Source organism: Camarhynchus parvulus, chromosome 20 (genome assembly GCF_901933205.1).
Source record: "Camarhynchus parvulus chromosome 20, STF_HiC, whole genome shotgun sequence".
Lineage (NCBI taxonomy): Eukaryota > Metazoa > Chordata > Aves > Passeriformes > Thraupidae > Camarhynchus > Camarhynchus parvulus.
Genome location: NC_044590.1, coordinates 7,181,708 through 7,207,681, shown reverse-complemented (window position 1 = coordinate 7,207,681; position 25,974 = coordinate 7,181,708). Strand labels below are relative to the sequence as shown.

Below are 25,974 nucleotides of genomic sequence, written 5' to 3'. Positions count from 1 at the left end.
CATAGCTAATGACTGCCTGATGACTTCTGGATGGATAAGTTCAGACAAATTTAAAGCTGACAGACACTGAGTAAGAAGGTGAAGAAGGCCTTGCTTATTTAATTCACATCTCCACCTCCAAACAGAGCAATTCCTTTAGCATTTACAGCCATTTCTTGTTCATAAAACTAGTATCAGCAACCAGCTCCAGCCACTACCCCCTAACCTTCCTGTAAGAACTGTCTCAGACAGGCAAAAACCCTTTCCAAAGAAATAGCTGTAGCCCTTTTCCCAACCCTAAACAGAAGGACTTGGATGACATACAGTCTCATTTTCTTCAAGGGTGGAACATCTTCCTTATTTTCCAGGGCATTAGCAATTCTCTCTGCTTTGATTCTGCCTGGCTGCTTGCGCTGCTGGGTCTTCCCCTGCTTTGTAGCCAGTCTCCTGCCCGGTCTAGGGTAGAACAGAAAGCAGAGGTCAATTTTCCCACAGATCTGAGTACACATCTAAGCTGGATAACACATTTATGTCAGTGCATCCCCTAACTCCACCACACAAATTGTGTTTAACACAACAATCCAAAGGCAGCATGATTTATTAAAGTTTAACAATCCATAAACTAAATATTCCTTGCTATATATGAGCATGCAGAGCCCCTTGCATTCATATCAAGAATGAGTTCTGCCCAAGTCAGGCAGATATAAACAAAGAAACTTTATAAGCCACCTCAGTTTCAGATATCCTCACATTCCAGAAGCTCCTGGTGCTGCCGAGTCTCATTTGACAAGTATGTGAGACACTGCATTACATTTCCACCCTAGAGACTGCCCCTCCAGCTTAGCCAGCAGATCAGATGTCCCAATGCACCATCTCCATGTTGGAGAACTCCAGCCCCACAGGATTCCCCAAGAACAGCTTAGAACTGCAGATCCTGAGAGCAAGGACCTGCTTAGTTACACCATCATCAATCATTGTACAAACTGAACATAAATATTTCACCTCTGAGGGGCCTCTGCAGGGGCAGCAGCTCTCCAGGTTGCCAGGGACCCGATGATATTCTGAGGGACTGCGTTGCCCTGGGCACATTCTGCTTCACCATCATTTTCACCTGAGAAAGGGGCAAGTGTCAGCTCATCTATACACACATATACAGAACAACAAGTAAAACCACAGGAGACCTTGCAGATAAGAGTTTATGAAGATGGCCCCACAAAAGCCAGACAGAGGCCTTCCCATTTTGTCAATGAAAAGCAGTTAAAATTTATTTATTCCCTCCCTGCCACACCACGCCAGCTTACTCATTGCTACTTCTTGTGAAGGGACAGAAGACAGAACAACATCAGGCTTTGACAAAGCAGGGCTGCAGTGTGAGACCTTTGCCAGATTTTCGGCAGGAGGGACATTCTCCAGATTGGCTTTTTCATCTGTAAGGAAAGAAAGACTTACATTATACACACATTGTTAGGAATTGCTTACAATACCCCAGGATATCATTATGAGGTTAACAAAGGCAAGTTACACATGACAAAATTTAAATACAAAAAAACAGAGCAAAAGAAACCTCATACATTCAACATCATGACTAATTGGCACAGAAGCCAGGCAGGCCCAAAACAAGGATCACACCAAGGTGTCACCCAACAAGGAACACCTCAAGGAGTTGGAAGCAACTTACCAAACCAGGAGTCTGTATTGTGCACATCATCCTCATTCAGAGTTGCAAAATCGATGCAGATGTTTGGGACATCAAAAGAATAACGGGATTCTGGCTTAGACATCTTCACAGTCACACTGTCCCCAAGAGTCCTCTGTCTGCACTGCTACAGCCCTTTAGACAACAACAGGGAATCAGTGGAATCATCCCCCACCCCTCTTCCTCTGCAGAGTTTCTAGAGACAGGCATTGGGACAGCCTTTGGGGCATCCCTTCTTGCACTTCTCACCTTTGGGCAGAACTCCTCATGAGCAAAGCAGAGTTTTATCCTACTGCTGATCTGCAAAGCTAAGGATATTTCACCTCTGTTGACATTTGCAGGTTCAAAACTATCAGAAAGACCAAGTTTTGACAGGATTTTTTCTGTACCTGTGGGTGCCAGAATTGTATTTTTTAAGGAGTAAAGTACAAAGCTTTTCCAGAGAGTGACTGATTTCCACTTTCTTCCCTCACCACACACAAAGAAGAGTTCTTACCCTTACAAGATTTACAAACCTGATGAGATACACTCCAGAGCACTATAATGCACAGCATCTCTCTCTGAAGGGCTACAAAAAAAGGTGCTCTTCTGTATAATAAATTGATTTTCAAAGCAGGAAGAGGGTTCTGTAGAACACTGTAACTGGGCAAACAGTCAGAAGGAGGGCAGTGTCAGGCCCTCTTGCATTCCTTAGCACTAGCCCAAGGCTGGCCAGGCTATAAACAAACTGAGCACTGTGACCCATGTCAAACAGTCCCTGCAGTTAATTAATGAAGCACTGACAGCAAGAGGAGTCCCTGTGTCAACAGGTGATATTAAACTCAACGGAACAGGAATAAAGCCAGTGACAAAGTTATAAACCCTGAAATTACACAAAACCTTCTTGCAAAGGTGCTTTTGTGATGCCTTGAACAGCTGTGAGGCAAAGCCCACGAGGATGTTATAAAATACTCCCCAAGGAAATCACCTGAACTTTTCTTTTATGAATCCAAGTAATTCCAAAGCAGCATATTCCTAACCCACAGACCCTCAGCCCTTAACCACCTGTTCTAGGCAGACCACACATGGTTCAAAACCCAGACCATCTGGGTTCCTCAATAAATAAGAAAATGGTCAAGAGTAAAGCAGAGCAGTGTTTAGGGGGTACCATGCTGGCCCCCGAAGATGGGTGCACTGAGAAGCCTCCAGCTCCCCAGAGCAGAGCTGTGATAGTCAAAGGCAAGAATGTCATTAGAGAAGCACCAGCTACTTGGCTGGGAAGATGTCAAGGTAGGGCCCAAAGAAGGCAAACAGAAGAATTAGAGCCAAAACCAACTGTAACTGAGCTCGAGACATGGCTGGAATCAAATGCTTTCCTACTGCCCTTAATCAAGATAGAATTTCTGTCAACACTTCAGACTTTTTTAAAAATCAAATGCGTCATCTGCATTCTCCCCTCACCCTCTCCAGTCAGAGTCAGAGCTCTGGGCATCATGTTTCACAGCTACTTGTGCCCACTGCTACATTGCTGCAGTTTGCAGCTTTTTACTGAGTAGAGCCGATATTCCACAGTGTCATCACCCTCATCACCGACCTCATTGCTGACCCCTTCTCTCTCCCCTCTATCCCAGACAGAAGAGAATAATCAGAAAAAGGATTGTATCACTGCCTCAGTTTCATACTCTGTTTCTTGAAAGAGACAACAGGGAGATAAAAGTTATTGCGACTGAACTCCAGAAAGTCCATTTCAGTCAGATGAACTCATGGCATCTGCTTCTCAAATCCCTACATATCCTCCAAGTCCTGCCTGGAACAGGACTGATGGTGAAGCAGCAGCTCACTGAGAGGCATCCTGCTCCTCCACCCACCGACTCAGGCTGGGACAGGGATCAGCCAGGAATGCTCTGGTGATTTATCACTCCTGTGCCCACCATGAGGCATCTGCAAACCCAACAGGCTCTGCCAAGCACAGCCCACTCCCTGCAGGCATTTTAAAACACCCCATCATGATTCTGACAGCACCACCACATTTATCTCAATCCAAAATTCTTTCTCTCCACCGCAGCATTCATCCACCGGAAGGGAGGCGTGGAAATTTTCCCTCATTAATAGGGACATTCCCTAATTAGCAGGCAGTGTGTGCATTTCCCAGGCGTGATTACAGGCACGCTGTAATCCTACACAGCTCGGCGTGGATTTAAAGCATGACCCTGCTCTCCCCCACATCCATCACCTCCCGTGCCGACACGGGTGTCTGCAGCCAGCCAGCCGGGGAACCCTCACCCCCGTTCTGCAGGATCAGCTTTCACCTGGTCTGCAGAGTTGCCCAGGCAGGAAAGGAGGATCTGATCTTCTCTCCTGCAAAAAGACGCCCATTCCTTAACTTAATTAAAACTTTCTAGGTCTGCTCTCTCACTGACCTAAACGTGCCTCCAGAGCAGCACAGCCGTATCCACAGGGAGGAACGGGCAGTGGTTCCTCTGGACATCAGGTTTCTTTTGAGTAACTACACTTTGGCACGTTCCAGAAGAGTGCCTTGGCATGGTTTAGATTAGTTAGCTTTGAAAAAGGATTACACTAAGTTGGAACAAGCATTCCTATCCCAGAATAAGACTGATCCAACAGCAAGTGCAATAGGTATTTTGGAATAACTTCACACCTCACTCTAATCCAAATTAGCTTTAAAATACTGACACAATTCCATCACAGATGTGTTCAGTGTCTTTGTCTTAATGTAGTTGTGAGTTTTGTGCCAAGAGCACAGTTTGCCTGGGCAAAGAATCTTCCCAGCCATTTAGGCCGTGGTGTTGGAGATAGGATGCAGCATTCCAAGATGAGAAATCAAGGACAGAGGGAGAGAGAATGGAGGAGTGTGGGAGAGTAGCAAGGACAGGACAGGAACACAGAAAGGTTGCGACAGGACAAGTGGGAATGGCTTCAAACTAAAAGAGGAGAGATTTAGATTGGATATTAGGCAGAAATTCTTCCCTGTAAGGGTGGTAAGGCTCTGGCAAGGATTGCCCAGAGAAGCTGTGGCTGCCCCATTCCTGGAAGTGTTGAAGGCCAGGTTGGACAGGGCTGGTCCAGTGGAAGGTGTCTCTGTCCAGAATGGTGATGGGGAGTTGGAGCAAGATGAGCTTTAAAGCCCCTTCCAACCCAAACCAGTCTGGATCCTGAGGAAGGCAGAGAGATCTGCCCTTTCTTGCCACCTTGCAACGTAGATAAGGCCCTGGCGAGCTGGAGATGATGCCTTATCACAACACACCACTGGAGCTTCACAAGTTACAAATGTTACTTATGGCAAATCCTACCAGGATCAGAAAGCCCAATAAACAACAACAGACACACAAGAGGCTATTCCAAGTCACACCAGCAGATAAACACAAAGCCAGCTGATCCACATGCCTCAGAACTCAAGACAGGCAGCCAGGAATGAGCAAGAGAAGCTTCCCCAAGGCTGAGGCAGCTGCATGGGAACGTGCTCCAGCAATTCCAGGGCTTTCTGCTGGGCTTCAACACCAGCTGCCACTTAAACAAAGGATGCTGCACTAACCAGGCAGCTTTAATTCAGCCTGGCAGCTTCTTCATTGCCCTGCAACCCAGAGTTTTCTGGTTTTTTTTAATTGGGATAATAATCCAAAGGTCCTGGATGCTTTTCAGGGGTTAACATGTAAGTTAGAGCATTAGAAAGCGATTATCATGCAAGTTAGAGCATCTCTGAAGTTACAGTCCTGTCACAACAGCCCATCCCATGAGAACCATCCCACCACAAAGCCAACACCCGAACTCCCTCTGTAGGACACTGACAGCCTCAGGAAGTCACCCTTCACCCTTGCATCTCCCTGAGCAGGGTTAAGTGAACACTTCCAACACGCTCTAGATCTACAGCTTCTCCCTCCTCTCTCAAAGTGCCCCTTACTCAAAGTTCAACTGGGCTTTTCTGCCGCACAGAATCAACAATGGATTCACCATTCCCCAGAACGCTGTTGTTCCATCATTTAATGCTCAGACTGGGAGACAAAGCCTTTAACGATCCCCAGGTGAGAGCTGAGCCTGCAGAAAGCTCCGCAGACCACCCCGACCGGCTGCCAGGGCAGGGGAAAGGCTCTGGCACAGCCTTTGCTGTGCTAACGGCCCAGACCCGCCCCCATTCCCAAAAATAAACAGCCCTGACATCTTGTGCTCCCTAAAAAAGATCCCACAAGTTTCAGAAGACACGAAGATGGGACATTCTAAGAATAGATGTTCAAGGAAAATAAAATTATTTTTAGCTAGCACAGCCTCAACTAATTGTTACATTAAGTTGAAGGTCCTCTAGATTAAAAAAAGCCCCGCATAAAAATAGCTCCCCGAATGTTTTCTCTGTTACTTGGGCCGGGTATTGCCTGGTTCGCTTTCCTCCTTTTCCTGGGAAGCAGGATATGGATTGAGAAGAAGTTAGAGAACTTTCCGTCGTGAAATACACCGTTCCATCAGATTTCGTCGTTGTTTAAAGACTTAGAGCTTTATTTCACTGCCGAGGCACCCACCCCACCGTAAGGCACACGCCTGGCGCTCCAGTACCGGGAACTCCCGCCACGGCGGCTCCTCCCGTTACCGGCCGCGGGCTCCGGGCTCGGCTTCCCCGGGGAACGAGGGATTCGCAATCAGCCCTCGGGGCTCCGTTACGAGCCCGCCCGCCAGGCGCCGTGATAGCTGCTCCGGCCACGGGCTGAGCGACCAGAGCCGCCTTCCACCTCCGTTCCCCAGCCGAGCCCCCGTTACTAATACCTGGGCTAGGAGTAGGCCCGGGGAACAGCCGCACCGCCAAGGCCGGAGCGAACGACCAGATATGGGGAAGGGCTGCGGGTCGGGGGAAGAGGGGCGAGGCCGGGGGTGTCCGGCCGGGGCCCCCGCACTCACCTCAGCAGCGCCGCCGCCACTCCGCGCGGCGCCTCTGCCGCCGCCGTTAACGGATTTCAAACAGGGCTCGGCAGTCCGAATCCACCAATCAGCGCCTGGCACACTCCCTTCGAGGCGCGCTGATTGGCTGGAGCTCTTGAGGACCCGGATAAGCGGACGCCGAGCAGCGCAGTTGCGCTCTTCCTGCAAAGCCTGACGGGAAAGGCAGTACATGTTTTCACAGCGCCTCAATGACCGGGCGAGAACTGAACCACAACTCCCGTAATGCACTGCGATACAAAGTAGACCAATCAGAAAAGACGATGCTTTGAATGTCGTTATGGGCGGCCTATCACCGGCTGGTGGGCGGGTCCCCGGAGCCAGTGTCAGCCGTGGGGGCGGGCAGGAGCCTACCGGAGCCAGGGTCTGGTACTGCGGCTCTGTCAGTGTCCGCTGCCCGGCTTCCACCCGCTGCTCCTCAGCAAATCAGCCCTTCTCACTGCTGGGCCCGGGGAAGGCTACTTCCACGGCCTAGTAAGACCGGCTAGGTTTCTCGATGCTATGAGGAGAAAGTACCCTTTGTGCAGTGGCATTGTCGACCCCAAGTGCTGCATAATCTTCCCCGCGGCCTTGCAGAAGGATGAGTAGCCAGCTGTTAACGGCGGGGCAGGACCCGGCTACCACAGTCGCTTTCACTGCTCCGGCACTACCCGCATAAACCTCCCCTCACAACCCCGCCACGGGCTCCCTGCGCAGTGTGGAGACACACAACACCCCACGTTAGTGCCAGATTGCTGTGAGGGGTTTGCGGCCGTGTCAGTGGCAGGGCCGTGCCCGCAGGGCGCGGCGAGAGCGAAGGCCCGAGCTGACCCCGCCATGGCCGGCAGGGGGCGCCAGAGCTCCGCCCTCCGCCCGGCACCTTCGCGCCTGCGCACCGGCCCAGCCGGCACAGCGCGTGCGCTCCGTGACCCCCGCGCAGTCCAACCGACGCTCCTCGCCCAGCCTCGAGGCGCCGTGCGCATGCGCACCGCCCCCCTTGCTGCCCCCTCCCACCCTACCGCACCCCCCCGGTCGCTCGGCGGGCGATGTGGAAGGAATCCCGGGAGTGCTGAGCGGGCCGAGGCCCGGCGGGGCTCCCGGCGACCTCCGGTGTCGCTGCCAGCCGGGCCCGCGCGGCAGAGCCGGGAAGGACGCGGACCCTCAGTCGGGCTCTGAGGTGAGGGGCGGGGTAGGGCAAACCTTGAGTGACGCGGGGCTCAGCCAAAGGGAGAGGCCGCAGCCGGGCCCCGCCCCCTCTGACCGCTGATTGGCTGGCGTGTCGGCTGCGCGGGCGCCGTGTCGGCCCTCGTGCGCGGCCCCGCCCCCCAGGTACGGCGACCGGTGGGGCCGGCCGGGGACCTGGGGGGGCGGTCCGGTGCTTGGGGGGGGGGGTGGTTCGGGGCTCTGGGGGAAGCGGTCCGGTGATTGGGGGGGGCAGTCCGGTGGCCGGGAGGACCGGCTACCCCCTGCAGCGCTCCCGCCTGCCGCTGCCCGGCGTGTCACCGTCCCGGCCGCAGCGGCAGCGCGCCGCTAACCGTGACTGGAATCGCTGCCGTAAGGACGCAGGGCCGTGCGGCGGCTCCCGCGGTGAGGAGCGCTCGCCGGTTTCAGCGGTTTATCCTCTCCGCCTGCGGGGAGCGAGGAGCTTCGGGGCGGCAGGAGCTGCGGTTACCGTCAAACCGGGCCGCCGTGATCCCTCGGTAGCGCTGCCCGTCCGCTGCTGCCGCCGCAGCCATTGAGTGGCGCCGGCGGAGGGGGCGGAGGCGCCGGGCCCTTTAACGGGCGGGGCGAGGCGGGGGCGGTGCTGTCGCGTTCCGGGCCGACCCAAAGCTCCGGCAGAACAAGAACCGCCTCCGCCCCGGCCCGCAGCCGGCCTGCCAGGCGCAACCCGCACCCGGTGAGATCTGGGGTCTGCTCGGAACGAGCCTGGGGGTCCCCGGGGCTCGAGGCTGCTTGCCGGGGGAGGGGGTGTTGTGGTCGGTTCTCCGTGCGGCTTCAATCTGGTGGCCCTGAGCCTCGGCGTAGAGCTGCGGGGTGATCTCAGTATAACGATAAGCTATCGGTGGTAATGGCGCGGGTGTATCTACGAGCTGTGGCATTAACCGTTTCGGTGCCTCTCTCCTCCTCTGTGCTAAGGTCAGATGCTTCCATCAGTCGCAAGGAAGAGGAGCAGAATCGGGACCTGCTAAGTGCTGATCTGCTTGTGCTCCGGACCATGGACTCATTGAGGGCGTCCCAGGTGTGAAAATGTACAGCAGTAACCGGGAGTTAGTGATTGACTTTGTTTCCTACAAGCTCTCACAGAAAGGATACAGCTGGAGTCAGCTGGAAGAGGAGGATGAGAACAGGACTGACTTTGCAGGGGAGGAGGACGAGATGGACGGGGTCCTCAACGGGAGCCCCTCCTGGCATGCAGCCACCAGCCACATAGTGAACGGAGCCACCGTGCACCAGAGCAGCCTCGAAGTGCACGAGATCCGTCGAGCAGCCGACGTGAGGCAGGCGCTGAGAGAGGCGGGGGATGAGTTTGAGCTGCGGTACCGGCGGGCGTTCAGCGACCTCACTTCCCAGCTCCACATCACTCCCAGCACGGCGTATCAGAGCTTTGAGCAGGTAGTGAACGAACTGTTCCGCGATGGAGTGAACTGGGGCCGCATCGTGGCTTTCTTCTCCTTCGGAGGAGCCTTGTGCGTGGAGAGCGTTGTTAAGGAGATGAGGGTATTGGTGAAACGCATCGTGTCTTGGATGACCACGTACTTGACCGACCACTTAGATCCCTGGATCCAGGAGAATGGCGGATGGGTAAGAACACCTCTGTGTGCTGGGGGTGGCTGCTTGTGCCCTCCCTTGCTCCAGGCTGGCAGTGAGGCCAGTCAAACCGGCAGCTCCCTGCAATGTTTGTGCTAGAGCTTGTCCTACCCCTTGCAGGGAGGATAAAAGGGTGTGTGGTCTTGCCTTCTGTGCTCTAAACACTGTCCCAAGAGGGTCAACCCACCGTGCTCAGATACATCTTCTCCATCCCTGGTTTTTCTCCTCCCTGGATGTTATGTAAAAGACGTGTTTTTCCAAGAGCCTTTGGAAATCTAATGTCATCCAAGCTTGTTCTTCAAGGAGAGCCGTGGCTCTGGGGTATGTTCCCAGTGTCATTAATAGCAGGGAGTGGAGCTTCCTCCTCTCCAAGGCAGTGTTGTGGTGGGCTGGCTGGTGGTTTGCAGAGGTAGCAGCTACTTCTTCATTCTGGGAACAGCTTTTGCCTTGCTCATGGTGAAGTGAATCCCACAGCAGATCTCGGTGGGTGGGTGGGCTCTGGGGCTCTCCGAGCTGGTGTGGTGGAGCCAGGGCTGAGATGGAGGCAACCTCTGTGCTGGGGAGCTGCTAAGCCTGCAGCTGCTTTTCCCTTGGCAGGGAGCAGTGCTCCCAGCTGCCCCAGCAGCAAACCCTGGGAGCTCTCAGTGGTGAGGTATTAACATGAATAAGCATTTCTTCAGGAAGCATTCTTGAAATGCCGGGTCCGGCTGTGCGGTGCAGCCTGGGACTGCCGGCGGGAGGTATATGACCTACAGATGTCTGAGTTTTCATTTGGCTTCTGCATCTTAGTGATTCCCTGCTGCTGTAACCTTTACCGGTTCCCACTGGAAAGAGTTCATGCTGTCAGGCATTGGCATCTGAGCAGTGGGGAATTGCCTCCTTGCTGGGAGCTGAGGCCTGTCGGCCCCCTTCAGCTCGCGGTTCATTGGCAGAGCCCAGCATTTTGGGAAGGGGACAGGAGCCTTTGAGCCCAGCGTTGTGCTCTGCGCTCTCCTTGCAGAGAAGAGGTTCTCCCCAGCTCCCCATGCCTGGCCAGCAATGCTGGGGACCCCGGAGAAGAAGGGGAGCTGGTGCACCCAAGGGGAGGGAGCTGGTTCAGGAAGGGTGAAAAAATTCCAGGAATGTGACCGCCCTGGGGCACTGCCTGGGTGGGGCTGCTGAAGCAAGGAGAGGAGCTTGGTTTCGATTAATAGCCCGGGATCTGCTGGCCATTTCATCTGGCTGTATGTGGCCCATTAGCTCTCTCATCCTGCAGATAACCCTGGCCAAATACAGAGTTCCTTCCCCCTCCCTCTGCTTTTGGCTTTTAGAGCCACAGATTAGTTTTGGAATTAAGTGATCAAACTGGGGTTTCCAAGCTAGTGTGGCTGTTGCTGTTAGTGACGGATTGGGCTGTATCCTGGAGACCTAGGCGATAATGCAATCTGATTTTTTGTAAATGAACTCTCTGGGGGATTTAGATTAAATCACTGGTGGAAAATCACTGGTCCCTGCTTGTGGGGAATCAAACACCTCCTCCCTCTGTTCCCCACCCCCAACCATCACGATTCAGACTCTTCAATTTTTTTGTGTCTGTCTCTAAATTAATTGTTTGGAACAAATATTTGTTCAACAGATTGCGGAAGGGTCAGGACTCCTCTCTATCTGACCCGCCCACCAGCTCTGTCTTTGAAAAATGCCGTTTCCCACTCAGGGGACCGCCTTGCTCTCTTGTTCTAACCTTGAACCGGGCTTTTAACTTCCCTGCCCAGGCTGTGCCGCTGCCTGGGCTATGCTGGGAGCTGAATGGAAGTCGGGCAGGGGGGTGATGGCTGGAGTGTGGGGAGTCCACACCACCAGCCACCAAAAAACAGCACTGGGCAGTGTTGCTGCTGCCAGCCTGTTGCAAACCTTGAGTGCTCATTTGACATCTTGGCTGTAGCTTTCTTCCACTCTCAGCTTTCATCATGTTCCTTCCTGTAGGAAGCCATGCCACTCCACACCAAGGGACAGAGGCCATAAGAGCTCCTGAGTGCCTCACGTGTGGGGTGTGCACGGGGATGCTTTGCTTTCCTTCGCTCTCGCGATTCCAGCTGCAGGGAGAAAGCCACTGGCCTTCTGCCAGCTCTCCCTGCAAGAGGAGTGCCACCCTGCCCTGGCTGTGATGGAGCCATCCCTCTCCTGCCGCCCTGTTTGCACAGGGAGTCTGTTTGGTGCATTGGAGCTGTTAGAGCCTGTCCCATTCAAACAAAGCACTCCCGAGAGGTGCAGCAGGCAAGTCCTGGTGAGAGAGATGCAAGTTCTGGCAGGCCTGCTTGGCAGGGCCCAGGTGGTTTGTGTTTTGGAGCACTGCAGCACTTCTCTTCCTGGAAAGCCCCTCTAAAAGAGGGAAGGAGCATGGCTCCATAGCAAGTGCTGCACAGCCCAGTTGTGTAGGAAGCTCTGTTTCATTCCCCACCAGTGGAACAAAGGCAGCATAGGAGGGCCACGGGGTGCAGGTGCATTTGGAGGCTGCTGTGCGCTGGGCTGTAGCAGTTCTCTTGAGAAATCAAGTTTTGAGGCAAGGGGAAATAGTAAATCTTGCTCCATAACATTAACATAGAAGTGTTTTGTCACATTTACTGGCTCTGCCTTGGTTTGCCCTCTGCTCTGCAATCTGGCATTGGGAAAACAAACAAACAAGAGCAACCCAAGGGGAACATTTAATAACCAGCCAGAAGAGAGCTGCTGCCTTGGCAAGCCATCACATCAAAAAAGGAGGCTTTCCTGGGCCAATTGCTTTGACCAGGACCAGGTCCCACTAGCTGTGAAGTTGAAATGGTGATGCCAGCAGGGATTGGGAATTGTGGAGAGAGAAATCTGGTGAGTGGGAAGGAAGGAGGGGGAAGCACAGGGTGAACGGGAGAGAGCCTGGCAGGCAGAGATGTACTGACCGTGCCTAATCTGTTTGAGAAAGGAAAGTGAGCAGTAGTTCCTTCCTGGCTGTGACCCTCCAGTGCATGACAGCTTTTCCTTCAAGGCTAAATCCACATTCAGAGTGAGATTTAAAGAGGGTTTTCTGGATGAGCTTGGAGTTAGATCTGTGGATATAGAGTCAGGAGGTTTGTGGGGCATATGGTGGGGACCCACATGAAGGGGCTGCATCAGGCTAGAACTGAAAGCAAATAGCATCTTTAGCACCAGTCTGTGATATATGAATCCCAACAAACTGTACTAGGCTGATGGAGAATGAACTACTTCCTGCAATGGCTCAGTGCTTCCTGGGCTCTCAGTTGACCCTGGCCACACAGGACTTGGTGTGCTGGGACATGTGTTGTGTCACCCTGCAGAGGACTAAAAGCTTGTGATTCTCTTTGGGGAAAACCCTTTGAACATGTCAATATAGTAAGCTCATTTTTATCTTTTAAATTTTTTTTCTGAATGATAGGAAATGACTCAGCCTGGGTCATATGACAGCTCACAGCTGGGATTTCGTCCTGTGCTGGCTCCAGGCTCCTCAATGGTTTCAGGTTGAGAGTTAGACTTTGATTCCTCAGCTCTTTGAAAATGCTTTTTGGCCTTGTGTCCCAGGTATCCTGCACAAGCTGTCCCTGCCACTACCACATTTCCTGGGAGTGTGGTTTGCCAGAGTTCGGCCCTTCTGAGTGTTACAGGTTGGGTTTTGGGGATGCCCCGGCACTTCTAATCCTGTTTGAGATCACAGCCATTTGTTCCACGTGGTGGTCAACGTGCAGCAGAACTGACTCACTGGAAATGACTGAGCTTAGCCAAGGCCATGCTTTGCTGTCTTGAAGATGAATCCTATGGCTTCATCTCAGGCTGAGAGAGTTGGGGTTATTCAGCCTGGAGAAGAGAGGGCTCCCTGCCAGTGCCTAAAGAGGCTCCAGCAGAGGAAGAGGGGGACTTTGGACAAGGGCATGGAGTGATAGAACAAGGGGGAATTCCTCCCCACTGACAGAGGGCAGAGTTAGATTGGTTATTAGGAAGGTTCTCTGCCCTGTGAGGTTTATGAGATACTGGCACAGGCTGCCCAGAGAAGCTGTGGCTGCCCTATCCCTGGAAGCGTTCACAGTCAGGTTGGATGGGGCTTTGAGCAACCTGGTCTGTGGTGCTCAGCTGTACTGTTGCTTTGCACTTTGTCCTCGGCAATTATTTTTCAGCCTTGATCCCTTGCAGCTGAGATGATGGCCCCATTGTCATCACCTTCATGGGGTGAAAAAAGTACTGTCCTCCCACCAGAGGGGTTCCCCATGTCCCTTCACAGTCCTGGATATTCATCCCTGGCTATGGGAGGTGCCAGCAGTGTCCTGACTCAGGTGTCCTGCCTGGAGCAACCAGCCCAGGTAGCTGTATCCTCACTGACAGCTGGAGATCCTGGGCTCAGCGTGCAGATCCCTGGCAGCTCCTCACCCAGCCTTCGACCTGGGAGGCTTTTCTGCAGTGCTCTCCAGGAAATGCCATTGGAATGACTTCCACTGCAGCTTCCTGCCCGGCCCACAGCAGCATTCCTGCCGCTAGACCAAGAGCAATGCAGAGGCTGATTTCAGAGCTTTGCTCTTTACCCCCTTTGCTCGTTCTCCTTCTTTGGGGCCCTGCCTGTTTTCCTTGCTGCCTCTCGGTGTGTGGTGCAGTTTGATTACGTTCCTTAGATCTGTGATTACAGCAGGCGCCTGGAAAGCCAAACTCCTGCCTGTGGCTGGCTGTGGCTCAGAGCAGCCCACTTAACCCCGGGGTCTTTGAGCGAAAGAGATAGCATTTCCTTCACTCCCAGGGGAGCCACTGGCAACTCTGATTCCTAAAGCGCTCCGAGGCTCTTTAATCCGAAGAGCTGAGTGTCATTTAAAAAAAGACCTGTGAAATAATTAACAAACTGTTTCTTGCTGCTCTGTGTTCACAGCTGCTCTCAGTAATGTCATTCCGCCTGCTCATCCTGCTCCTCTCTGACGCTGGAGCCGTGTCCCTGGAGCGCTGCCCAGGGTCTCTCTGTGCTTCAGCAGCAGTGGGGTGTCCCAGCACAGCAGAAAGTGGGGGTGGGAGTTCTGTTTTCCCCAGTGGAAGCTGCAGCTTTCTGTATGTGTCTGGGCTGGTGTGCCTGATTTCCGTGGAGCTCTGGTATGGTTTGCGTACATGGTTTCCCCCCGGGAGCAGCAACACGCCTGCAGCACACACTGTGTGCAGCTGAATGGTGGTGTGGTGCTCTGAGACCTTTGCTGAAGCTGAGAAGGTTTGGATTCCTTTGGTTCTTACCAGGCTGATGGCTGTAAGCACGATCCCATCTTGACATTACAAGGAGTATTTCTCTAGCAGCTCTTTCCCCACTAGCTGTAAAGCCAGAGTATTCCCAGGAGGAGCTGGGGGAAGGGATGGATATCAGTTGTAGAAGTGTTGCAGACCTGCTGAACCAAGAGGCGAGGGATTAATGGTGGCTTCTGCTGTGGGAGCAGAAGGGGGCTGGGGGCAGCTGCTCTGTCCCCTCTGGAGACCCCAGAGCAGCCAGGATGTTGACCTACCTGCTGATTCAGAGAGAAGGTATTCACTGAGGGTGGCTCTGCCTTGCACTGGCAGGAGAGCAGCCACTCTCCTCCACCCTCTGCTCTCCTGCTCCACCCTCCCACAAGGGAGGGATGTTGCCCTTAAACACTATTGTTCTGAGCCACTAAAGATTAAGCATAGAGTGGAGACATGAAAGGGAAGCAGAGTCCCTCAGTGCCAGGGCATTCCTTGTTTTATTGCCCTGACCTTGGACAGGGAAACTTCCTCCTCCCTGCTTCTCACCTGGAAGGATGTGCGGGATGGGTTCTTGGTGCAAGATCTCTTTGAAGTCCCGCTCCTAATCATTCTTGAGATGCCGAGAGCTCAAGTTAAGAAACATGCATTCCAGAGGCGTGGGAGAGCTTCTCCCACAGTGCAGCCATGGAGGGGGGCAGCGGGGCAGGCCCAGGGCACGGGCTGGCACCCATCGTGGTCAGGTGGGGAGAAGGGTTACTCTGCCACAGCAGAACAGCCCAGTGGAACGACGGTGCCGAGGGCTGCTGGGAGGCAGAGCCGTTAGCAGATGGCTCCAGCTGGGTTCACCGGAGAGCAGGTGTGGGTTTCGGGAGCAGCCTTTTAAGAGAGATGTCAGTTTTGAACCCGGGAGGCTCAAGGGGCTGAGCCGTGGCTGCCACAACTCGCATGCTGGGGAGCTGTGACCTAGTTGTGCTGTAGAAATGCTCGGTTTTATTTTTTTATTTTTAGGTATTTTGCTTATTTTATCCTCATGTTTAATTTAGTTAGCAAAAAAAGAATCGGAGGGCTGAGCAGTGCTGGGAAGGACTGCCTGCAGGCGGGAACGCCCGCTGCAGCTCCGTGCAGCCAGCATCTCTCCAGCCGCCCGTGTCTTCTCTCGGACACGTGCTCACGTGTACCAGCCCAGTGCTGTCTCTCAGGATCTCTTTAATGGGAAACCCAGTGCACTCAGCGCTGCTGCCTGCCTCCGGGGTAGCGAGGGAGGGAGGGAGGAGTGGGATTCAGAGCGTTAACCAGAGAGGCTCCCGCGGCCACAGGGACTGTTTGAATGTTGTGCTGTAACTGGTCTGCCTTCCCTCTGCTGCTGGGAGCAGGAAGCTGGGGGAGTTTGGTGTTTCAGGGGGCTTTGGGCTGGTTACTTTTTCGACTGCTGCTTGCCTCTGTACTGGCACAGCAGGCCCAGGGAAGGGTAATGGGCTGTATCTGCAAAGAGGGAAGTTTCAGGGGGTTGTGTGATTCCCTTGGGGAGAGCTGTTTGAATTTATTGCATTATCCTCCTTCCTGCTCAAGCTTGTGTTTCAGCTGTGTCTGCAGACGTAGCTGCTGATTTAAGTAGATCCAATTAGTAGCTAGCTCCTGGCATCAGTATCCTGCTTGGGGAGATGAGCCCTGGAGATGAGGAGCCTCCAGTGGGAGCAGGGCTGGGCTCAGCCTTTCAGCCCCCGTTCCTGATCTAGGATGGACCCAGAGTTCCCCAGCTCACAGCCCTGCACCTGAGCTCAGAGGGAAACCGAGGTGGGTGTCCTGCTCCGTGCTCTGCCTGGCCAAGAACAAAGAGCAGGCAGGTTCTCCCTGCCTGTACTGCTGCCAGGCAGGTGCTCTTAAGAGGGAAATCAAATACTCCAAAACGTGGCAAGCTGGCAGTAGGCAGGGTTTGGAGCTGGAGCTGTTCATGCCGGGACTGTGCAAGGGGCCTATGGGCAGAGCCATGCAGTGCCCTGGCTCCTGGGGTAGGATTCTAAAGGGAGCTGCTGGAGCCGGCTGCCCCCTGAAGGAGCATGGAAGGGTTTTCTTCTCTGCTGGAAGATGAAAGACTCTTTGTGAAGCTCAGAGAAGAGGTCTAGGCTGGCATGGAGCTGGTTTAGTTTGAATGCAGCTAGTGCTGTGATCAGGTGGAGCAGGACAGCTGTCTGCATTGCTTCTCTGAGCAGTACCAGTGCCATTTGCCCATCTCTCTGGTTTGTGCCACCATGGAAGCTGTGGAAGGCTAGGGACACTGCCTATGTTGTGCAGGTGGCAGTACGTGGCATTACTCTCTGTGTGTGCCTTGCGGTGAGCTGGCTCAGGGTTTGGGCTGGGATGTGGGTGCTGGGTGTGTGTGTGGCCCTGGGTAGTGCCTGGGTGACATATGACTTACATATGGAGAAAATGAGGTGTTGCTACCTGTAAATGGAGTGTTGCAAGCGCCTTCATTCTATACTTGTATGGCTCACCAGTGTATTAAACTTGCTGGAGAGCTAATGTCTTTTAATAGAGCAACTGACCTCATTTAGAAGCTTCCAGTGCACCAGCCAGTGATTATTTCATGCAACAACATGCATGGAGGAGCCCAGGGCAGAGCACAAAGTCTCCCTCTCATGCTGCACTGCTCTCTCTTGCGTTTGCTGCATCAGCTGCCTACTGTGCTTCCTGCCCTCAAGTCAGCAAGGATTTTGCTAAAAGGGACTTTGTGGCTTGAATAATTTGAGATTTCATGGAACTAACAGGAAGTGAAAACAGAATGAGCACATCTTCCTCCTCTTCCTGCACCTCCACCCTTTCCCCTTTTTCATTCAAGTGGCATGTAAGAATTACAGCAGCCTCGTGAGGTGCCGGGGCTGAAGTGGGAAGTGGTGAAGCTTGGCTGTTGCTCCTCCAGGTTGCTGGGGGATGAGTGGCTGAGGCAGGAGATCCAGGCAGCTCTTCCCCAGGATCTGTCTCCTCTGGGGACCATCCCTGCACCCAGCCTGGCTCCCTTGAGCCCTGGTAACACCAGCATTCCCTGTGGGGTGGGTTTGGTGAGGCTCACGGTGCAGGTGAGGGCCAGAAAGAGCTGTCAGCATCGCCCACTCATCCCCTGGCAGGAGGGAACGTGGCTCGGCAGCCGGGCACACGTGAGCATGGCTCGTCTCCCCGGCACAGGTTTCCCCACGGTTACACAAGGGCACGATTGCACAGGAGCTCTGACGTCCAGGAAGAGCAATGACAGGGTGAAAATTGAGCTCTGTTCCCTGGGTGCCCGTGGCCCTGCTGAGGTGCTGTCCCTCTGCTCCCCGGCAGATATCCGGGACATGAGAGCAGGAGCCTTCCCTGCCCCCCGAGCGCGCCCCTTGCACAAAGGCTGCTCTGCTGCGGGGCTCAGACACCATCTGTCCGGTGGGGAGAAGCATCAGAGAGACCGTCTTTCCTCGGACTATTCCACTTAATGCCCTTTGGAAAACAATCCCATTCCCAGCAGGTGCTAATCTCTTGAGTGGATCCGGCTCAGCCAATGTGTTCTTCGCTGTGCCTTTGTACCAGAGCCATGTCTCCTGCCATCGCTGCCTGCCCTCCTAGAGCAGCCCGGTGCTGGCCAGGGCTGTGGCACCTTCGGGAGCCCTCAGCCTGGTTAGCTCTGAGAGGAACACTGATGAAAGATGGATGCAAATGGATTAGTCATTCACATCGTCTCCAGCTTTAATACACATGAATGTTTCAGCAGATTTCTGGAACGGAGAGCGCAATTCCCTGCTCTCCATCTCGTGCTGTGCACAGCAGTCTCCCGGGGCAGGGACGGGGGTTACAGCTGTCACCGTAGCCTCTTTCATGTATTTGGAAAACGCTGAAATTGTGCTGAATGGTGTGGGGTTATTGCAGGTTCCCTGGAGCCGGTGATGAAACCAGTTTGACAGAAGGCTGCCGCGGCAAGGATTAGGGCTGGAATGTGCTAGTGAGGGTTTGTTTCTGGTTAGAAAAGAGCTGGCTCTGGCCTGGGCTAGGCTGGAGCCCTGCAGGTCTGTTGGGCTTTGGCCCAAGGGACAGCTTCCCTGCTGGACCCTCAAGCTACAGTCCCACAGCAAAGCCCGAGTGAGAAGAGAAAGAAGAGGGGGTGTTCTTATTTGACTCTTTTGAATTTGTGGCTGCCTCCTTCCCAGTCGTAGGTTTTAATGAATACCCTGGGATTTGGGGAGGGCCAGCACCCCAGGGTCCTCAACACCCCAGCACCAGCTCCAAGGGCAGGAAAGGCAGGAGGGGCAGTGGGTGGGTGGCATTCCCTGCCATTGTCATGGAGATCAGCAGCTGCTTCCCTGGAGGTCACCATTTGCATAACAGTTAGAGCTGAGTCTCTGGAGTATTTGCACCTGCAGCTGCTGTCCCCAGAGCCCCTTCCTCTCTCTGTGTCCCAGAGCCCCTTCCCCACCCCATTCTGAGCCTGCCTGGGGTTGCTGGTGGGGACCAGTGGGGTGGAGCTGCAGATCTTCTGTACCCATGGAAGGGGGACTGGAATTAGATTATCTTTAAGGTCCCCTCTAACCATTCTAGAATCTATGGGGAATTGTGTGTTTCTGTGGGGAAGGTCAGACCTGCCTTGGATGACAGGTTCCCTTGCCATGCTCCTGAGTCAGGTGCTCACCTTGACCTCCACTGCCCAGCACTGCAGGCAGTCCTGCAACCTCTGCAGTCACACTCTGTCCCTGCTGCCCTCCTTTCAGGGCTGGGAGTGCTGGGGGCCACATGTGAATACAGCATCAGGGGGAGCAGGGCAGAGGGAGAACCTCTAGGATGTCTCTTCCATTCGTATCACAAAGGGACCTACAGAGCCGTGTTTACAGGATCCCAGTGGCAGCCTTTGGGAATACTTATGTTTTCTTTTATTCTTAAAGCTCTCAGCTGCCTTTTCTCCCCTGTGCTTCACCTCCAGGTTCACATATGCCAGCCCCATGTGGTGAGCTGGCAGCCCAAAGGGGCTCTGGGAGCAGGTTGCTGTCGATGCAGGGCTTTGTTGTGGTCTGTGCTGAGCTGCTGCCTTTCTTTCTCCCTCCTTGTCTTGCTGCTCAGCACAAAACTGTTCCCAGCATCTCATTAACAAATGTCTGGTCGTCCAGATGACTCTGCTCCCGGCCGGCAATTGCTGTTAGACCTCTGAGCAGGAACACAGCTGTACTTACGGTGAAGGTAAAACAGAAACAGCCTTGTTTTCAAGGGAAACATTGCCTCGTGATGAGAATGCCTGGGTTGGGAGTCAGATGCTGTGGCTCATGCTGCTGGCTCGCACACAGCTCTGGGAAAGGCACTTAACTTCCCCATAGCTCTGTTGATCCATCTGGGAACAATGCTGACTTATCCCACGGGAGGTTCTGGGGAGCCAGATCATTTTTGCTAAAACACATCAGGGTCCTTGGGTTGCAAAGGCTGTTGTGCATTCTGAGATGGGTGCTGGGGGTGTCTCACTGGGCTGGCTGGGTATTGGAGCCATTGGGAAGCTCCAAAGCTCCTGCTGGAGTCCGAGTCTCCATGTCAGAGTTTGACCAAGTTCACCTGGATACTCCCAGTAGAGCCTGGATCTTCTCTGCTGGTTTTCAGAGCTTTGTCCTGGTATCTCAGTAACCTCCATACTCCTCACCCCCTTGTGCAGGGCAGGCTTTGAGCCCCAAACTGCCAGAGCCCTCCCCTCTCCGTTCTCCTGCCTCACCAGAGGCCAGATGGGAGTTTCTGCTTCCTTCACCTGCCCTCATGGCTCAGTGTCACCGAATCCTCTTTCCCCAAGTGCTGGGGCTTATCTTGAAAGAGGAACCTGCTCTGCTCTGCTCGCCCTGAATGGGATCCAGCAACTGTTCTCACTCCCTTGCAGGCAGCACTGGTGAATGAAACCAACTAAACAAATGAGAGCCTCAAATTTTTGGTGTTCCCCTTCCCAGGCTAGGATGTGAGTAGTGTCTCAGTCAGAAGTTATGCTTCTTTAGTCTGCTCTCCCACTTGAGACAGAGCACTTCAGGTCAGACCTGCTCCTCTTGCCTTTTTGCCACAGGGTTGTGTGTGGGCATTGGGCAGTGTTTATTTAAACACTGCATCCCCCACAGTGCTGGGTTGCAGTTTGGGGCTCTGTGAGCGTCCAGAGAACTTTTGACACTGCAGAACCTCCCTGCCCCAGTTCTAGGGGGTGGTAGAGCCTGACTCTCCAGGTTCTCTGCCTCCTGCAAGCAGCATGTGCAGCAGGAGGGAAGCATGACCTGCCCCAGCTCCTCCAGCATGTTTTAGGCTCCAACAAGAAAATGTGGGTTCTTTCCCCAGCTCTGGGGAGGAAAGGCAGAGGCAGGGGATTGCCTCTTGCATAGGAATAAGATCTCTGCTTACTCATTGCCTGCTCTGGAGCATCCTCCTCTCGGCCGTGTCAGTGACCGGGGGTGGGTAAGGGGATGTGACGGCCGTTCTGATGGAACAGCCTGTCCTCTGAGCCCCTGATTGAGACACTGACGTGCTGTTGCTACCACAGTCCTTGTGATCGGCTCAGGAATTCCAAATATTTCCTCTCAGATAAAGGTGACTGGGGGAGGCCAGAAATATCTGGACGTGTCTGGGCAAGCCTGAGATCCAAACACCAGGCCGGAGAGGTCGGAATCAGTCCTGGGAGTGCTGGGCTTCAGGTGCAGAGCAGCCAAGGCCCGGGATGGTGTGGGAACAGAGCAAGCTGCCTTTCCCTAACCTTCAACCCGCCCCCAGCATGGGCAGGGAGGACATTCCCTGCCTGTTTTCCCACTCCCTCTGGTCTGGGATCTGGTTCCCAGGGGACACATCTGGGATCAAAGTTGTGCAGAGGCTGAGCCATCACAGCTCCTAGGGTGATTTCCCTGGGGAAGAGCAAGGCACTCTCCTCGGGTCCACTGCAGCCCCCAGCTGTGGCTCCAGCAGCTGCTGCTCCCTTCCCAAGGGAAGGAGAGGGGCTCAGGTCCCTCCCTGCCTGTGCTGGGCTCTGGCTGTGCCTGTAGCACCCGATAGCTCCGTGCTCACTGTGTGCCATTTATCTCTCCTTCAGCAAACACTTCCTTTTCTTGGAAGCAAGGGCTTCTTGGAACTGCCTTTCCCCAAAGGCACCACATGCCATGGAAAAAGCAGCATGGAGAAGCGGCTGCCAGCCCTCCTTGGCTCCCTGCCCTGCCGGGGGGGCCTCTCCTGGTGCCTGCCCCATGGAGAGGCTGGGTGGATGGGGCCCTGTCCAGCACTGCAGCCTTGCTGGGCACAGTGGGGACATCCCTGCTGTGGGTCAGGAGGAGCCTGTGGAGATGTGTGGGACTCTCAGTGGGGCAGGTCCTAATAAATCCCTCAGGAAAGCAGATCTTCTGGGGAATACATCATGAGGGTGCAGCTGCCTTCCTCCAGCTGAGCATTCTGCAGCCTCAGGTGCTGTGAGCGAGTGGCTGGGATGTGTGTCCAAGGGAAGGACCATCCCTGGGGCGAGGGCCCTGGCACTGAGACATCAAAACATATGCTGACTTGGAAGGGACCCACAAGGATCATCAAGTCCATCTCCTGGCCCTGCACAGGACAGCCCAGCATCCCACCATGTGCCTGAGAGTGTGGTCCAAACACTCCTTGAACTCTGGTTCAGGCTTAGTGCCATCACCACTGCCCTGGGGAGCCAATGCCCAGCCAACCTCCTGGTGAAGAACCTTTTTCTAACATACAACCTAAATCTCCCCAGACACAAATGTTGTAGGGGTGGTGTTTTTTGGACAGGTGCCTTCTGCCCCTGTTCCCTGTGCTCTCAGTTTGCTGCCACTGCCATGCCCTGTCACAGCTCCATACTCATCACCACCTATCAGCAAAGGGATTTCCTGTGCCAGAATTTAAAATATCTCCTTCTTGGGTTTGGGCTCTGCTCCTGTCCCTGTCCCGCAGCACATCACTCACTGTTCCCTTGCTGAGTGGACTGGCAGCAGGCAGCAGCCCTCACCTTTCTCCCTGGACAGCATCTGCCTGTGAGCTCCATGCTGCCCATTCCTGCAGGGCCAGGACACAGTACAACACCTCCACAGATCCCATGCCAGCTGGCAGGCTTGGTGGGAAGTGAGCTGCATTCTGCCACTCTGTGTGGGTGATGAGAGTCATGGGGATGATTGTCATACCCCTAAAGAGGACTCTAAGTGAGGTGGCAGCAGTGACATGCTCCAGGGTGAGTTAGCTAAGTCCCTGTGTCCCAACACTCTGCATTTGGGTCTGTGAGTACCTCCTCATGGTCATGGGGTGTGGAAGGCAGCTGGGGGAGGTGTCTGGTGGGAGATGGAGAGGAGCTCTGGTGGCAGAGGCGGGTGCTGAGGTGCACAGCTTATCAAGGACCTGGTCTGCTGTGGTGGGGAGCCCTGTGGCCATGAAGAGGGACACAGCCCAGCTCCCTGGGAGTAAGCATGCAGGTCTACTGCACACTCTGCTTTAAAAAACTGTCTGAGCTTGCTCATAGATACTTGGCAAGGTGAGGACATACTCCACAAGCTGTGACCATCCTGGAGCTGTTTGGTGGGAGCTGGGAGACTTGGCACCATGTTCCATGGAAGAGAGGCACCTGGATGCCAGCCATGACCTGGGCACCAAACCCCCGCAGTCCTGCGGGCACAGGCTGTGGGCAGGTGTGGGAGGCAGTGCTGGCAGAGCAGGCAGGCAGGAATGCTCCCCCTGCCTGCGCAGAGGCTGTGGCAAGGCGTGACAGCGTCAGCCGGGCTTATCTCCGCTTTCCCAGAGCAGCTGGGTTACTGGAACTGCACTCACTTACCAGGAACCCGGGGATCTTGCTGGAAGATGGGCTCAAGGTGCGACAGCATCGAGCCCCTGCTGACGCTGAGCTGCTGGTGATCCCTGAGCCTGCAGCTCGCAGCTTCCTCTCCATCCAGCTCTGAGCCTCCTGCTCAGCCCTGATAAACCTGAGAGATCCTGGGTCACGTGTTTCCCTGCTGTCTGCCCAGGGACCCCTCCTGCCCTGTCGTGTGCGGCTCAGGGACCCCAACAGCTCTCCTTACCATGGGCTGAGGTCTTCCCAGCTCCTGCTGCTGCTGGAGGCAGCCGGCTCGGACGAGCCAGGCCGGAGTGACTGCATTCCTGGCCAAGCCTCGTGCTTGGCCTGCTCTCCTGAAGCCGTGGGAAGGCAGTAGCTTGGCGACCCAATGTCTGCCTTTGCCGCAGGGATTCGTGAAATCCAGCTCGTGTTGTGGAGTAACCTGCAAGGGCCAGGATGTGGGAGTGGGAGGTGGGAGGCTCCACTGTGGACACAAAATCACTGGGGGGGATGCACGGTGTGGGCTCCCGCAGCCGTGGGCACCGGCCCTGCTGCTGCTTGCACAGGCCTCGGCCAGGGAATGGAGCCCAGCGGGCTCCCACTGCAATGATTTCTATCACACTTGGATGCTAATTTTAGAGAGCCAAGAGCACGTGATGCATCCCCTGCCCTGCCCGCATGGTGTTCTCCTCACAAATCCTTTCTGGCATCCTCTTCTCTCATGACTGTGCTTGTCCCCTTGCCCTGTGTGCATGATTCAGAGCGAGGAAGCACAAGGCATCTGTCATCTGCCCGGTCCCCACCACGGCTTTCCTGTCAGCCCTTCCCTCTCTGCTCCACTCCCACCCCCGTGCTCACCACTCTTCTCTTTCCACAGGAGCGCTTTGTGGACCTCTATGGGAACGATGCTGCTGCCGAGATGAGAAAAGGCCAGGAGACCTTCAACAAATGGCTCCTGACGGGGGCGACAGTGGCTGGAGTGCTTCTGCTGGGATCCCTGCTGAGCCGCAAGTGAGCGGCCGCCGCCGAGCCCCCGTGGCCGGGACGGCTGCGCCTCCACCGCCACATCCACTACACTCCGCCCCCGAGCACCGGCACCGGGGCAGCCCCTCCATCCCGGCCGAGCACCCTGCTCCATGGAGTTCTCTCCCTCGTGCCGCCAGCTCCTTTTATTGTAGCCCGTCTTATTTACTGTTCCGTTGTGTTTTAAAAGGCGCTGAGGCCAATGCAGCACTTCAGCCACCACCTCCCAGCGCTGGGGAGATCCAGGCAGCTGGGGGGGGGCACAGGCTAGAAGGTGTTCCAGCCCTGCAGGGTTCTCCAAATAATTTGGAAGAGAATAAACAGACTTATTTTTGCATGTGTGAGTGCGTGCGTGTGTGTAGATGTGTCACTAATATAAAGTTCCCCAGCCAGAGCAAGGGTCAGGCTCCGTGCCCCCATCTCTGGCACGCACAGGCACCAGGGAGAGGCAGGAGCTTCCCTGCAGCATCCCTATCCTGTCCTTGCTTCTCCAGTCAGAGCTCATCCCTGTGGCAGGGGGAGGAAGAGGAGGAGGCAGAGGCCACAGGTGAGGGGCTCTGCCCTTGGTCAGAATTCCTTTCTCTCCACATTCGTAGTTTCTGGGAGCTGTGGCCTGTCCCAGGTGAGGATGGTGTGCCAGGCCCAGGGCTGTGCATGGTTTGAAGGGTTCTTTGTCCTCTTCCTCCTCCTCACTCCAAATGTAGATGGCTATGGGACAGTGCTCATCCCTTCCCAGCCTGTTCCTCTGGGCTGGCAGAGGGGGGAGGCAGGAGAGGGGGGAGTGCTTGTCCCTGGCACAAAGGGCTTTGCAGAGAGCTGGGGCTGTGGTGTCCAGGAATCCAGAGCTGGCGATTGGAAGGGTCAGGGGAAGCACCTTCATTGGGGTGGCAAAGCCAGGGAGCAGCTGATTCACGAGATGAGCAGGGAAGCAAGCCCAGGGGAGATGGAAGTGAGGGCTGGCACTGGCTGAGAGCCATCTCCACCTCTGGGGAGCCTCTTTGGGGACAATAGGAGCTGTTGGCCTCTCCACTGCTGTTCCCCGTGTTCCCAGTCCCATAGTGCAGGCAGTGCCCATGCGTGGCTGTGATGGCTGCATGCAGTGACTGAGGTGTCTGGCTTCCCTCCCCCTCATTCCCACGCTGCTCCTGCTGCTGCTGGAGCAGGGAACCTCCGGCCTTTGAGCTGAAATTAGCTTCCACAATAAACGCCCTCATCCTTCGAAGCCCACCGCGGGCAGACACAGCTGTCCACAGCTTGTCCGTGTACATACTGCCCGCGCTCTGCTGTACATATACGAGTAGTTTTTAATTCATTTGTGAATACTATTAATGCTATTTTTGTTATCTTGTCTGTCCGTATTTATGTGTGGGACCGTGCTCCCTGCAGAGGCCAAGCTGGGGTGGAGGTGAGGGGAGAACCGGAGGTTCCAGAGGGGCTCACTTGGCCACTGAGCACGGACTCGAGCTCCTCATGTCGGAGCCACTCCGATCCCGCGTGGGGAGCACGAGGATTAGCATTAGCCCATTGAACGCTTCGGTTTGCAGGTGGAGGTGAATCCACAAATAAATTTGTCATTCGA

At 54.7% G+C, this 25,974-nt stretch overlaps 2 protein-coding genes across 15 annotated transcripts in view; one reads left to right on the top strand and one right to left on the bottom strand.

Moving 5' to 3' along the window:
* TPX2 (TPX2 microtubule nucleation factor) overlaps positions 1-7,789 on the bottom strand; it is a 15,017-nt gene extending 7,228 nt beyond the window's left edge. Inside the window, exons 1-6 of one of the 8 annotated variants that reach the window (XM_030963067.1) lie at positions 7,775-7,789; positions 6,557-6,748; positions 1,658-1,810; positions 1,281-1,406; positions 982-1,090; positions 304-435 (exon numbers count right to left, since the gene is read on the bottom strand). In XM_030963067.1, the coding sequence (XP_030818927.1) occupies positions 304-435; positions 982-1,090; positions 1,281-1,406; positions 1,658-1,760 (470 nt within the window). In that variant the 5' untranslated portion in view covers positions 1,761-1,810; positions 6,557-6,748; positions 7,775-7,789. The other 7 variants (XM_030963068.1, XM_030963069.1, XM_030963071.1 and 4 more) reach the window with 7 other exon arrangements.
* On the top strand, positions 7,493-25,974 carry BCL2L1 (BCL2 like 1). 7 transcript variants are annotated; one of them, XM_030963081.1, is made up of 3 exons: positions 7,493-7,751; positions 8,716-9,376; positions 24,250-25,974. In XM_030963081.1, exons 2-3 carry the CDS (start codon positions 8,822-8,824, stop codon positions 24,385-24,387), a joined length of 693 nt encoding a protein of 230 aa, XP_030818941.1. In that variant the 5' UTR covers positions 7,493-7,751; positions 8,716-8,821; the 3' UTR covers positions 24,388-25,974. The 7 variants fall into 7 exon arrangements, with proteins under 7 accessions (XP_030818941.1, XP_030818938.1, XP_030818939.1 ...); XM_030963078.1 differs by having other exon boundaries at positions 8,711-9,376; XM_030963079.1 differs by lacking the exon at positions 7,493-7,751 and adding an exon at positions 7,872-7,903 and having other exon boundaries at positions 8,711-9,376.

Bases quoted from the DNA above. Each gene is read 5' to 3' on its own strand.
- BCL2L1 (XM_030963081.1), top strand. From the start codon at position 8,822: ATGTACAGCAGTAACCGGGAGTTAGTGATTGACTTTGTTTCCTACAAG. The intron at 9,377-24,249 runs GTAAGAACACCT...CTCTTTCCACAG, and splicing joins TCCAGGAGAATGGCGGATGG to GAGCGCTTTGTGGACCTCTA.